General features: G+C 42.1%; 1 protein-coding gene across 1 annotated transcript in view; it reads right to left on the bottom strand.

Moving 5' to 3' along the window:
- Positions 1-14,176, bottom strand: part of ACOXL (acyl-CoA oxidase like) — a 1,104,726-nt gene that overhangs the window by 399,628 nt on the left and 690,922 nt on the right. The window contains exon 13 of the mRNA XM_086926889.1: positions 7,916-8,005. Within this exon, the coding sequence (XP_086783015.1) occupies positions 7,916-8,005 (90 nt within the window). The remainder of the gene's footprint in view (positions 1-7,915; positions 8,006-14,176) is intronic.

The following is a 14,176-nucleotide window of genomic DNA, read 5'->3' on the forward strand; positions in this document are numbered from 1 at the left end:
ATTCGTCTGAGTGCTGTAGTTCGGATCTCAGTCAGGGATAGGGAGCCTGTGCATGTTTCTCACCAAGCTGTGCATTACAGCCTGGTGGGAAAGATGGAAAGTGAGCATGACTATTTGGCGGGCCGAAGATGGTTAGACAAGCAGTCCTGCACATTTGGAGCGTGCAAACCACTCTTCCCCCTGTGACTCCAGCCACGCCCGCCGTAACCCAGCCCCATAGCAAAGAATAATAAAATGATAATAATGAGGTTATTATAGTTTCATACAAAAAAATCTGCTCTACAAGCAGTGGGCCAATGCTCATCCGCCTTAGCGGAGGAACCGTCCCTGCGTTCTGGTGACGGTGCAACTGACACAATCAAAGAGTGCAAATATGAAGAGGGAGCTGAGAGAAACACTCCATAAGTTGATGTTCTGGCTTCGACAAATCGCTTAACTAGCGTGGCTATTGACATCTTCCATCCATGTGATCTTCTCTATCAGGTCATGCAGCACATTAAGGAACTGCATCTCAGAAGGAGATGCACATATTCAGTGTAAGTAACCCTGACAAACAAAGCCATGAAGGAGTTGCAATAGTGACTCCATTACATGGAAACCTAGAATGGCATTGCTATATTCAGATCAACCCCAGATCTGGTGATAAAGTCAGATGCCAGTAGATCAGGCTGGAGAAGCCAGATGTAGAGATGTATCTACTAGGAGAAGCTGGATAGAAGACAAATTGGCACTTCTCATTCACTGCCTAGAGCTTCTTGCAACTCTCTTTGAGGTGAAATGCTGGACAAACGACCAGGTGAAATGCTGTGTGCTGCTGAAAATGGACAACTTCTCAGTGCAACATCAATCGTCTGGGATATACCCGGTTGAGAATGCTCACAGTGGTAGCCAAGGACTTCAGGGAACAAGAAAGCAGTGACAGTAGAATATCTTCCAGGTTGCCAGAGCACCACAGTGGATTGACACTTCCAGAATTCTAGTCTCGGAGGTTCATCTCAAGGTAGATATTTGAGGGATCTCATACCCTTTATCTGGAGATCTACCCATGAAGTGTTGTATATGATGAAATAACACTGGTTATTAATTAAAAGTATTTGGTTTTGGAGGATGGCAGCTGAGTTTACAGGAAGAAAGACAGCGAAAGGCTAGAGAATCTGAATTACAGACAAGCATTATGGACTTTGAGTGTTTGTAGTACTAGTGTTTACTAGTGGTAACTGGAAAGTGTAGCTGTTTACTTTGGGCTGCTATTTAAGATAAAGCGAAACATGTAGGCATAAACCTCGCCTCTGCGTCCTTAGTAAAAGTGAAAACATTTGTTCATATCAACTAGGACAGTTTATGTCCACAATCCAAAGATAAAATACAGCCAAAGCAGAAGGTATCAAGGAGATGCCTTCCATGCTTCAAAAATATTAGAATGCACAAGGGATTTCACAACCATTATCCAGGAAAATCTGACCCACATTTTTATGTATTGAATAACTGAAATCTCATGTACTGTGGATGTAGTAAAATACCTCTAGTGTTAGGATGAACATTAAGCAATCATATTAGTAACAACTGGTATTTCCTGCCAATGACTTTCCTCCATTTTATGATTTCCTCTGGAATCTTTTTTTCATCATTTGAGGAGATCCCATTGATCCAAACTATTTGAACCATATTTCCCCTGAGTAGTTTTCAACACAGTGACCAGGTCATTATCTAGTACGTCATACATTATAGATTATCCCTGGAAATCTAGGAAAGGTAAAATCACACTTACCATGGACTTTGACTAAAGGATTACACAGAGCACATTTATTTTTATTCTACTGGTTGCACCTCCAACTGTGAAAAACTATCTTAAACTTCAAATTGAAGTGCAGCTTGTCAATTTATTCAACAATATCAGAAACACCATTTAAATTTCTCAACTATCCTACTCAAGCACATTTTAGGTTTACCCTGCCAACAGCAAGATATCTAAAAGTATGAACTACAAGGGACAGAACGGGAAAGCTATGGTAGATAGAATTACAGTTCCAATACATTTGAAGCTTTGTTCTTTTACTTGTCCTCACCACTAGCCGACATGCCATTATATAGTCAATGTTCCAAGCAATTCACATAAATAAGAGGCGATATATAAGTACTGAGGTCTCAATATACAATTAGGTCTCATTTTCTGTGAGAATATTATAGAAGAGTGCTGAGAACCCATCTGGACCTGGCAATATGAGAAGTTTAAGCCGCGAAATTGCAGTGACCACCTCCTCAATCCGCATTGGGTCGTCCAAGATTTTTGCCTGGTCCGCTGTTATCATGGACATTTTAACACTCTGTAAGTAAGATGTAATTTTGCGTCCGGTTGGGGTGTCCCTTGCATATAGAGTCTCACAGAACTCCCGAAAGGTCTGGGCTATTTCCTGGTCACTAGCGACTTCCTCCCCTCCCCGTTCTTAAGCGAATGTACTTTTGTGTGTTGCAGTTGGGCCCAGAGTTTACATGCTAGTAAATGCCCCGTCCTATCCCCTCAATGTATTAGGAGTGTTTTAGTCTAATCGCTGCATACTCTGCCCTATCTAGGTCTATCCCAGTTACCTGTACGCTTGCTGCTTTTAGCTGTCTCTATACTCTGGGCGCCCCAGTCCGGCTATGCACTCGTTCCAACTCTCAAAACGGCATAGCTAACTGCGCGCATACTTCTTTGTTTGCCGCAGCAGTGATGTCTATTAGTTACCCTCTTACTACCGCCTTCATAGCTTCCGAAAGTGTAATGATGGATACCCCAGGGGAGTCATTAATGTCTAAATAGTCTTTGATGCATCTGGTGAGTTATTGTGTCACCACCTTTTTTTGGAGCATATATTCTTTGAGCCTCCAACATCCAGCCCTCCTCTGTTGTGGTGGTAACCGTAGCTTAATAGTCACTGCCTCATGGTCTGAGAGAGCCGTGGGCTCTATGTCAATGCCCTTCACCACTTTGCTAATTTCTGTTGTTCCTAAAAAATAGTCAAGTCGAGCGTAGGACCTATGGGCATGCAAGAAGAATGAATATTAAGATGTATGGGGATGCGCCTCCTTCCATAAGTCTACCAAACCTATTTTATGTAGCAATTTCTTCCCCTCTTTTGATATCTCCCCCTTTTGATTAAAGCTAGTATTATACCTATCCTTGGCCTTATATAGAACCAGATTCAAGTCCCCTCCAACCAACGTCATACATGTTTGCATAACCAGAACCTCCACTATTACCGCTCTCAGGAAACCTTCCTGCCCTGTATTGGGGGTATATATCGATCCCAGCACCATGGTTTGGTCCCCAAACTGAATTGTGTATGCAAGTAGTCTCCCTTTTATTTCTGGCACTTTGTCTTTCACCTCCCCTTTACGGTGTACGGCGATCAGAATGGCAACTCCTCCTTTCTTTTCTGCTTTTGAGGAGAAGAATGGCTGGGGTAAGGCCCTCGAGTGCAGCCGATGCTAATCTTTGGGCAGTAGATGCATCTCCTGAAGGAAACACACATCGGCTCTGAGTTTTCTGAATAGGAGAGAATCGCTTGTCTTTTGATGGGGTTGTTAAGCCCCTTTATATTTAGTGTTACTACATCCCGTGACATTACAAGTGACTTACCCCAGTGCTCATCAGGGCCCAAATTCTTGCCACTCTTCTCTGCTCATCGCCCTCTCCTCCCTCATGTTCCTTGTTAAAATTTGTGAATACCTTGAGCCTCACAACCTCTGAATACCGGTTCCCCCTCCTTCCCTAACCACAACTAGAACAAAAGTGAACATGTCCCAAAATAGCCCAGGACCCGTAGGACGAGTCTGCGTACCCTTGGTAAACCAGTTTGTAGGGTGCATACTGTGGCCAACAATCTCCCCCCCTCTTCCCTGAGCTCCGCCCGCCCGACATAGCTATATGCACTTATCTGACCCCTGAAGCAGTTCCAATGCCATCTTTGGAGCAGGACTCATTGGATAATGATTCCATAATAGCCTGTCTCTCTTGTGTGATCATCTCCGGATCTGGTTTTAACGCTTTATCCAAAAGTTTGCCTCCCTGAACATGTCTGCACCGCTCTTTTTGTGACGTTTTGTCCCCACTCTCAGTCTTCCTGTTAGGGAATCTCGATACCTAGGATTCAACATGCTTCCTGTAGTGACCTAATCTGATGCAGCATGCCTTCCCATCTGAAGATAAGCCTAAAGGGGTGCCCCTATGAATATGTGATGCCTTGGTTCCGCAGGTGTGTCGTGACTGGCCTGAAGTCTCGTCGTTTCTGCACTGTAATCGTAGCCGGATCCTGGTATAAAGCAATGGTGCGCCCCTGAAATGACAGTGGTTGACTATTACGCGCCTTCCGTAATATTTGTTCTTTCAACTGAAAGTATGGTAAGTATGCCAGTATACCGGGGGAGGGGCCGGGGTTCTTGTTTGCAGACCTAATTTCATAGTCCTGGGCAACCTGTAGGATGCTTTTATTCTGTAACAATATTCAAGAATTTTGGTACAGCAAAAAATTAAATGAACACAATGTGTACTCCAAGCATCAAATCCACAATATAACCAGATATTTAATTGTTGCAGCCAACTCACTTATTAGATTGTTGGGGTCTCTCTGGCCTACTTTGTCTGCATACATCCCAAGCTCAAATCTTGGAAAAATATCTCTTCATGGGTATAGGAAATGTGATTATTTGTTGAAGGGGATGCCAACCCACATCGAAAAATAATCACAATCCTTGTCAGAGTGAACCACCAATGCCATTAAATAAACCTGGGTTTAATTAACCCTCCTGTAGATTGAAACAAAAGCAGTCAGGCTTAACTTAGGGACAATGTAAAAAATATCCATGCATCACACAAACAGTAATAAAGTGAAAATACGACACAAGAAAACTCCAAAGTAAATTAGAAACATAGAGAATGTTTAAATAAATAAAATGGAACCAAAACAACAAAAATATAATCAGAAAAATCGCAGTTATGAATTTGTAAAGTTTAAGTATCAAGGTAGTGTCAACTGAGGGAATCTAGTCATGCCCAACTGAAACAAAGTCACAAGTTCGGGCCAACCACAATGGAGCGTAGTGCAGCTACAGGACCAGGTTTGTCCCACTGGAAATTTTACCTTATGACTTTGATGCAAGGACTGTGCGGCGAAACTCAGCAGGGCTCTGTATTGCCCTGTGTCGCTCTGCGTTGGACACAGGGAAGATTTCCATCAGGGCTGCACTGCCTTACGGGGTATTGCATCGTATCCAGTGAAGCCTTCGGCGAGGAGCGGCAAGGCACATCTCTGCGTTGTGCTCTGTTGGATCCCTGAGGCATTTATTTGGGAGCTACATGGCTCTGCGTTATACTGTGCCAGATCCAGTGAAGCCTTCGATGAGAAGTGCTACAGTTCACCTCTGTGGGGTCTGCGTCATGCTGTACTGGATCCAGTGAGACCTTCAGTTAAATAGGGGGTGGCACACTGACTCCAGCCACAGATCCCTGACCTTGAGTACAAGACTTGGGGGTCAGGACTCATTCCCACAGAGAGCAGTAGTGGGAACCAAGTCGGTTCCAGTTGGTCTTGTCAGCAGGAAAGCAGGAAAGGCCTCTGGAAGCTTGTTGTATCCCTACAGCTCAAACAGGAGGTCGGGTAACTGACCCACGGAGTCACCTCTGGAGTCCTGAGTTCCAGGCAAGCAGGCCTAGTTTACCTTCAGACTTCAGATAGCAGGGCAGTCCTTATTCTTGAGTCTTCACAGGTATAGTAGTATTCCGATTTCACGTTCTGGGGATACTACTTCTATGCCCAGTGCCAGCTTATGGGTGGGGGTCAGTGGTTAATTTGTAATAAAATAAGTGTAAAGGCTCACATCAGGAGGCAGGTTGCAACAACTCATTTCTCCTGTTAGAAGGCACCTAAAACAGAACCAACTGCTAACCATGAAAGTAGGGAGAGGATGTGGTGTAGTGGCCGACTTCAGAGCTAGGGAACCAGCTTGAGTCTTCGGTCATATCCTGTGATTATGGGTAAATCACTTAATCATCCCCTCTCTACCAGAAATAAATGTGTCCTTAACAAGTGCTCATGAAAAGCACCAGTGATGATGATCAGGTGCCGGTGTTGAGCACCGGAAACCACCAGCTCAAATTAAGCACTAGTCGGGGGTCACAACTTTGTCTAACTCTAAAACTGGTTTTAGTCAGTTCCTCTCTTTCCCCTGCGTTGTCTCCAGACTGACTATTGAAACAAAGAGCAGGCAGGCCCAGGTGTGAGCTGCATCTGCAAATAAAAGGGTGGGCTTCTTCTGAAGTCAAAGGAAGCCGAGTACAGCCCTCAGGCTACCCTTTGAAATACAATCAGGGCAGGGCAGGGGCACAGCTCTTCTCCAGCCTTCCTGTCAGGAAGGTCCACACCTCCCCACGCCCAGGTCCTTTGTACACTGTCTGGGGGCAATATACATCACACCACAAGAGAGGTATTAACATTCAGATGACCCTGGACACAAGTATAAAGTCACCTTTGGTTGGAAAATACCAACTTTCTAATAGTGGCATTTTCAAAATAATAATTTAAAATCTGACTTGACCATTTGGTGGGATTTTAAATTCCTATTACGAGTCATTGAATCAGTTTTCTAGTTAGTCCCAAACTGAAGGTATGCATCGTAAAAATTAAGTAACCATGTGCTTTTTTTATGGAAAAGCCAGCCTTGCTGCGGTGAAAAGTGACTCTCACTGCTAGGACATGTAAAACCTTAAATATACATGTCCTGATTTTTAAATACCATGCAGCCTGCCTTATGGGAATTTAGGGCCAACCTTAGGTACTTGCTTATAAATACTAAAAAGGAATGTTTAGGCCTGGCAAAAAAGTTTATTGTGCTAGTTCGAAATGGCAGGTTAAACTGCACAACAGGCTACAATGCCAGGCCTGCCGACATGTTTTGCAGTTCTACTTGAGTGGGTGGCATAATGAGTGCTGCAGTCCACTTTTAGCATTTAATTTTGCATCACTCCAAGTAATCTGGACCTTAGAGAATGTGCAATAAAACGGATTTTCCTGGAGAAACGGAACCCCCAGAATTGTTTTCGTTGCCGCTCATACGGATTACCGTTAATTTAGTAATTACTAAATATTTGATATTGTCATTGCCAAAAGATGATCATTTGTATGGGTCACTGCAATGTACTTCAGTGCTGTTACAACCCTTTTAACAAATGGTGCCAATGGAATGGTCTGCATTTTTCATGACGGAGGTTACAGCCTCTAACCTGTAGTTCATGTCATGTGCCACAAACTCCATTTAGATTATGATACTGATCAATTTAAAAGTTGTATGTGTAACGAATTTAAACTAATGTGATCTGTTTTTTTATTTTTTTGTGCTGAGCCACATAATAAAAGAAAAACATAAAGATAGGGGATGACAGAGAACAATTCAAGACCTGAATGACTAGTAGAGTACAGTGAATAATTGCATAGTGAAAACAGAAACCTAAAGTTTGCATTTTTTGCTGCATATTCAGTTTTCAAATGAAATCCAGTGTTTGCAAAGACAAAATGATCAGCTTATATAAAGCAATTTAATCATTCGTTTTTTTCGATTCGTTGCTATCTAAATATAAATATAGAAAGTTTTCTTTAGGAGTACAGTACTCGAAGACTCCTTTCTAGTAATTTTGCAGAGAATGTAATGCTGAAAAGTCATCTCAATCCTAACCTAAAATATTGCATGAAGAAACATGGTCTTCAAAATATGTTGCTGCCTGGAAACAAATAATTTCAGCATATCTCAATTATTTTACAATTTAAATTAAAAGTAATCAGCATCAAGTTTTCTTCGTACAAAGAACATCTTAGAAATTATCCTCATTTCATCAACTTCAGAGAACATTGTGATATTTAAAAAGTGTTAATTGTACATATACCTGCAACATTACAACATTATCCCCTTCAAATGTCACAAACACATCTGAATCGCATTTCAAGCCTGGGATCCGATTTTCCATCATATAGCCCTGCAAAAAAAGTAAAAAACACAATTGACTTCACAAGATGTTTCGTAACACTATAAAAAATGTCAGTCAGATAAACGTAAAGCTGAGTGTAAGGCAAACTACGTTCACAATCTTGTCCATGTTGTGGATTATGTGTTTATATATGTTTTGTACATATTTGGCTTTTTGTATCCACATTGTAGGCAATCCAATTTTTAATTTTGTGTTCAGATTATCCTGTACTGGATTTTACATTTAATGTAAACACTTGAATAAAGAAGACTGAGATGAAGTTAATATACATTGAAAAACAAGAAACAATGGCAAAAGAAGCAACAGACTGAATTTTAACTAGGTGCATTCGAAACCTATTTGAGCATCCGAACTATTTATTGATCTAACCTACCCAACATTCTTATTCTGAAAAAAAATGAAAATCGACAGGTAACAGGTGACAGGCATTTCCACCAACACTCAAAGTCTTATCATTCACTCACTAAACTAAATTGTACTCAATGCCTCTATCCGACTTATGGCTTAATTACGAGTTTGGCAGTGCTGGACCAGGACCGCCCCACCAAACCTGTGGTTGAACCGCACGCCAGATTAGGAGTTTTCCCTTGGTCTGGTGGGTGGTTCTTTGGCGTTCCAACGGCGGTGCCTATGAAATAGGCACCACAATGGGACCGTCAAAACCAATACATGCATGGTATGGACTGCTGCAGTCCATGTCGTGCAGGTAATGAGGTGCATGCATACAGGGGGGCACAACATGTGCCCCCCTGCAGGCATCCTCAGGCCCAGAGGCCACAAAGGGGCCCCGTAGGGCCCCCTTTCTTTCCTTTCCACCATGGTTTTAATGGCGGTGGAACCGCCATGAAAATTGTGGCGAAGAGGAAACTTGTAATATGCTTGGCAGGACTGCGGCAGTAACGCTAAGCATATTGCAACCTCAAGACCACTGCACCTCCTTTAGGCATCTCTGATCCCTGGTGGTTGCGGTGGTCCCAGGGCAGCCCGACTCCCCAAGATGTAATAGGGCGGTCGGAAGACCGCCGCTGCTGTGCCCCCGCAAGTCTGGCGGTCCATGTGCTCTTTAGCCACTTTCAGGTTCTTGTTTGCTACCCTGCCATCAATTAATTATTCTGCCCCAAACTATGAACCTAGAGAACACATCTCCCTAAACCCCTTAAAAATTTAAAAATGATCTCTTAAAACTTTAGGAGCTCTTGCAAATCTGAACCCCAAATCATATATGTTGCTATTTAACTGTGCAAGTACCTTATTTGATGATCTATGGCTGACCAACAAGTACTGTTCAACCCAATTTGTTACATGTGCTGTTAAGGCCCTATAATTTCAGATTTCAACAAGAACTAATGGCTCAGAGCTGCACGCCTATACACCACCTGGAGAGACAAATTGTTTACAGACCGCCTACTATTCTGATTTAAGTAAATTAATCTATGAATGTTCCATATCTGTAAGTACAGTCCTCCTCTGCAGGTAGCTTTTAAAGATTCACAAGTGAGCCTCATGCCTCCAACGTCATAGGCTTGTTTACGCTTTATCTTTTCATATAAGCATTGAAATCTGAGTTGTAATGGTCTAAAGGGAGCGTTTTGCTCAGAGCACATCACATCACTAGCTGGCGTTTGGATGTTTTTCAATGAGGTGAATGTGCTACTAAATAAAAAAACTGCTCAAATTTGTTCAGAGATATTTAATTACAGTCTTAGTTAATAACTTGGGGACCCCCAAGCTCATTGACGGATGTGATTTAAAGATTAGAACTTATTAAAGAAATCAACATTGGAGAACTATGGTTGCGGTAAGTAACTGCCTACAGTCAGTAAAGTGTTGTAAGTCTGATTAGGTAATAAGTAGCTTCAAGGTGTCTGACAGCATTAATATCTTCATAAATGTATCTTCAAATAAACGGATTCAATGTGTCTGACAATATTTTACCTTCACACAAATGTTTTAATAAAACAATATATCTACAATACAAATGTATCCATTTTCATAAAAGATATATATATACTAAAATACTTTATCTGATATAAAGCTTACTAAATGGTATAATTGACTGAAAAGATAAAAGCAAACAAAGCCTGCAAACCATTTCACTCTGCCTGCCTTTAACAATTTATAACCCCTGAATACATGGAGGGCATGGCTGAAAAATGTATTTAATGGACCATGTTATCAATAATAGCATTTCTTACTGGGTGTACAAAGGAGGGGAATGTGACATGTTTTTTCAGTTGCTAGATTGATTCAATCATGTTTGTAATATAATTGCAGAGAATCTACACTCTCAAATGGGAAGGCAATGATTTCAAGTATTACCAGGGGAGCCTCTGGAATGCAGTTGTGTGAGGAAGCGAACCCCAAAAGATCAACATGCTGATGACTGAACTTTGAGAACTTAGGACCAGAACAGTGGTACTAAAACCAGTTTCTTCCACATTAGCAAAGATGGCTGAGAGAGACGCTCTCTTGCCAAGACTTTTTCCCCTCTGTACCTTAATATGTCCTTGGCCTTTCTCTGCCGTAGGAACATTCTAGAGGAACACAGGCACCAAGGCAAGAATCAAGGGCACCAGGCAGGTCCACAACCAACGACTATCAAATCAATATCAGCGCACAGACGTCTATACCAGGAAGGCAAGTTGCCTGTCCTTTCAAAGCCCACATCATTGGACTGAAACAGTATCCCTTGTTCTGTCTACCCAGACAGGATCACAGGAGGCATGAAAACTGGTTACCCCATGCTCATACCTCACAATGTTCTTTAGCTGGGCAACATTCTCTAAATTCGGTTAAGGAATCTTTAAAAATTGAAAAAGAATGATGGGGGCACGGGTGTTCTGAGCCAAAAAACGTAATTAACAATCAGAGGTTCCAACAGCTGTGTCACCTCCCTCCTCATCTGGTTCCTGCAGTGCCTAAGTCACTACAGCCTAGCATGCCCCAAATAAGCTCGAGGTCTGTGTCTCAGTGAGCAAAATTGTACTATCATTTTTGATCATCATCAGAAATTGATGGAAGTGGTTACTGGCAAGACTTGAGACTGTGCCAAGATCCAGTGGAGCTCGAGCCTCGTACAGCATTAGCAAGAAGACTAGAGTTTCTCTTGCTTCAACGTCCTTATCGAGGCTCAAAACTCATCTGTGGCCTTGGATACATTGAAACCATGGTTCCTTGCAGCACTGCGGGAAAGTGAGCCAATTCTTCGACCGCAGAGCACGGTCCTCAGATCACTTGAATTTTAATAGGAAGCTGACTTGATGCCTTTGTTGGTTTATTCATCCAATTGGCTTGCATATACTTACAGATTATTATCTCTGAGAAACCAACATTAATACATTAACCTCACCATACACTCCCTTTCTGCTGTCTTTAAGATTTATCCTCAGGGTAAACCTGTCATCCTCAATAATGAACAAGTTCAGAATAATCCCATGAATTACATACTCAATTGCTTGTCAACATGGATGTGGCACAATCATTCAAAATAATATTACATAATACGATGTTTAGCATTTGTTTAGGATTTATGCGTCACATTGCACAATTATTGCTACTTTCTAATTGGCACAATATTAATCATCCGTTGCTATTTAACTCATTGGATAAGATACTAATAATAATCTTTATTGCATGATTAATTAAAATCTTTGCAATTCGGCAGTAAAAACAAGGAAAAGCAAAGTACATGAATAAAAAGAAAAATAAAAACATTTAGAAAAGTTAAAAAGTGAGAGAAAAACCCTGCGGGAAGTACAGTACTATACGTTAGGAAAAAAGGACTTTCACGATCGATTGTGACTTTGATTATCAAAGGAAAATAGTCTTGAGAGGAGAAGCCATTCACAGTACGACAAATTTAATTACTAACTGCTGAGTTTAGGGCCATGTTGACTAATTTCATAAAGCGCACTAGCCTGCATGCTAGTTGGATGTTTTCTCCCTTAAAGCTCATCAACAGAGCTTGTCTACGGGATCGCACACGTCTCTGATTCCAAGGCTGTGTTAGTAAGCTCTTTCGGATACTATCTAGAGCTTTGCAACTACACAGCAGATGCAAAACGTCGTCCTTCGCATTGTCACAAAGCCTACACTTGGGGTTGCAGTCCAGGCGCTTCCAGGGGGCAAGATGTGGCTGAGATGGTATTACCCCCATCCTCAACCGCAAAAAGTCTTCCTTCGCCTTCCTTGAAAAGCCGGTGCTAAGGTATGGCTGTGGTGAGGCGCTGGTGTAGCCTTGAATCACAAACCACCCATGAGACCTCTTGGTTAGTGCTGTTTTGTCCTCCTCCAAGGAAATTATTTTCACACATTTATTGACCAGACGCTTAAAGCACTTGTCTGTGCAACTCGAGTCCCAAAGATCTCTTAGCGCAAGGGAGTTTATGGCTGCTTGGAGGTAAACCATTGCAGGGGAGTCCTTGTTTGTTTCCAATTCTTTCCAAAGATGGGCATTCAGAGAGTCTGTTTCCGCATTCTTTACTTTGTGCCAGCATTTTGCATATGCACCTTTACGTGCGATTTGCTGCTTTTGTAGGCCAAACTCGAGCCTTAGCTGTGCTGGCGAAGTGTATGGAGGAAGCGCAAATAATATTCGCAATGTTTTACTGACCACGTTGTCTAAGATGGTCTCATCCTTCCCTCTCATACATTCACTGCCATATGTAATTGACGGCAGCAATTTCGCACGAAATATGTCAAGTAAGGGGATTAAATTTGGGCCCGCTATTTTATTTTTTGATGTTTTTTAATGTTATGGCCAATGAGATCCCTCTGTTCCTTATTGATGTTAGTTGTTGCTTGAAGGATCCTTTTGAATCAAAATGTATGCCCAGATATTTGTATTCTTGAACTGTTTCCATTTTTTTGTCTTGGAGAGACCATTGGAAAACATGCCTTTTTGATTTTTGATTTAGTACCATCACCTTCGATTTATCATTGTTTACGCTTAACCCATTCTTTTCGGCAAATTTGCTCGTGGTGTTAATGAGGTGTTGCAGGCCGACTGGTGTTTGACTGATTAATAGCAGATCGTCTGTATATAGTAGGTTGGACAGCGTAAAACCCCCTAACTTTGGGGCATGGTGGTTACAGTTATCCAGATCTTTGGAGAGGTCGGACATAAAAAGGTTGAACAGGGTCGGTGCGAGAACGCACCCCTGTTTCAACCCTTTTGTAGTTGGTATTTTTTTCGACAGACAGTTGCCGGCCCCCAGTTTTACTTGGATCCAGGTATCTGTATGTAGTAACATCAGATGTTTCAGCAACTTGGGGTCGATTCCCCACCATGAAAGTTTTGCCCACAATTTTCCTCTGTCAACGCTGTCAAATGCAGCGGAAAAATCGATGTAACACACATATAGTTGTTTTTTGTGTTTGATTATAGCATCTGTCATCAGGGAAAGGGCTAAAATGTTTGTCGTGGTCCCCATATTTTTTTGAAAACCGGTTTGATTAATGGGGATTAATTTTTTGCGTGATGCCCATGCAGTTAGTTCTTCTAAGAGAAGCCCCGAAAAATATTTGGCGTCTATATCTATAAGGGCTATGAGCCTGTAGTTCTTCGCCTCGTTCTTGTTGCCCTTTTTGTAAATTGGGGCAATTATTGAGCCCCTCCAAGAGGATGGGAGTTGTTCGGCCCTCCAGATTTCTACAAAAAGCGGGAGCAATTGGCCGGCCCAATAAGTCGGATCTTGCTTGTAGAGGATGGGTGGAATTCCATTTGGGCCTGGAGCTCCCTCCTTCCGGCCTTTCGCAATTCAGCCCTTCAGCTGGACTGTTGAACCTGGGAAGTCGGACTCCTCAGCTAAGGTTTTTGAAACCGTCTGTATCGCTTGACGAAATTCAGGACTGTGTAGATTTCTACCTGGACCATCATCGTTAAAGTGTCTCAATAGAAAATTTGCCCAGGTGTCCTCAGTAATGTGAGAGTTCACACCGTGAGCATTCAGATTCTCTATTTTATTGATGGTTTTCCAGAATCTTGCACTGTTGTTGTTTTTTGAATCATAGAGCAGTTTCGCCCAAATTTGTTCATTGGACTCCTGCTTGATTCGCCACAGGATTTTGTTCTTTTGACACTTTAATACTCTCAGTTTGGTAATTAGGTCGTTATCACTTCCGGCTTTCCGCAGCTCGCGCAGTGTTCGATTTATGACC

Source organism: Lissotriton vulgaris, chromosome 6 (assembly GCF_964263255.1).
Source record: "Lissotriton vulgaris chromosome 6, aLisVul1.2, whole genome shotgun sequence".
Classification (NCBI taxonomy): domain Eukaryota; kingdom Metazoa; phylum Chordata; class Amphibia; order Caudata; family Salamandridae; genus Lissotriton; species Lissotriton vulgaris.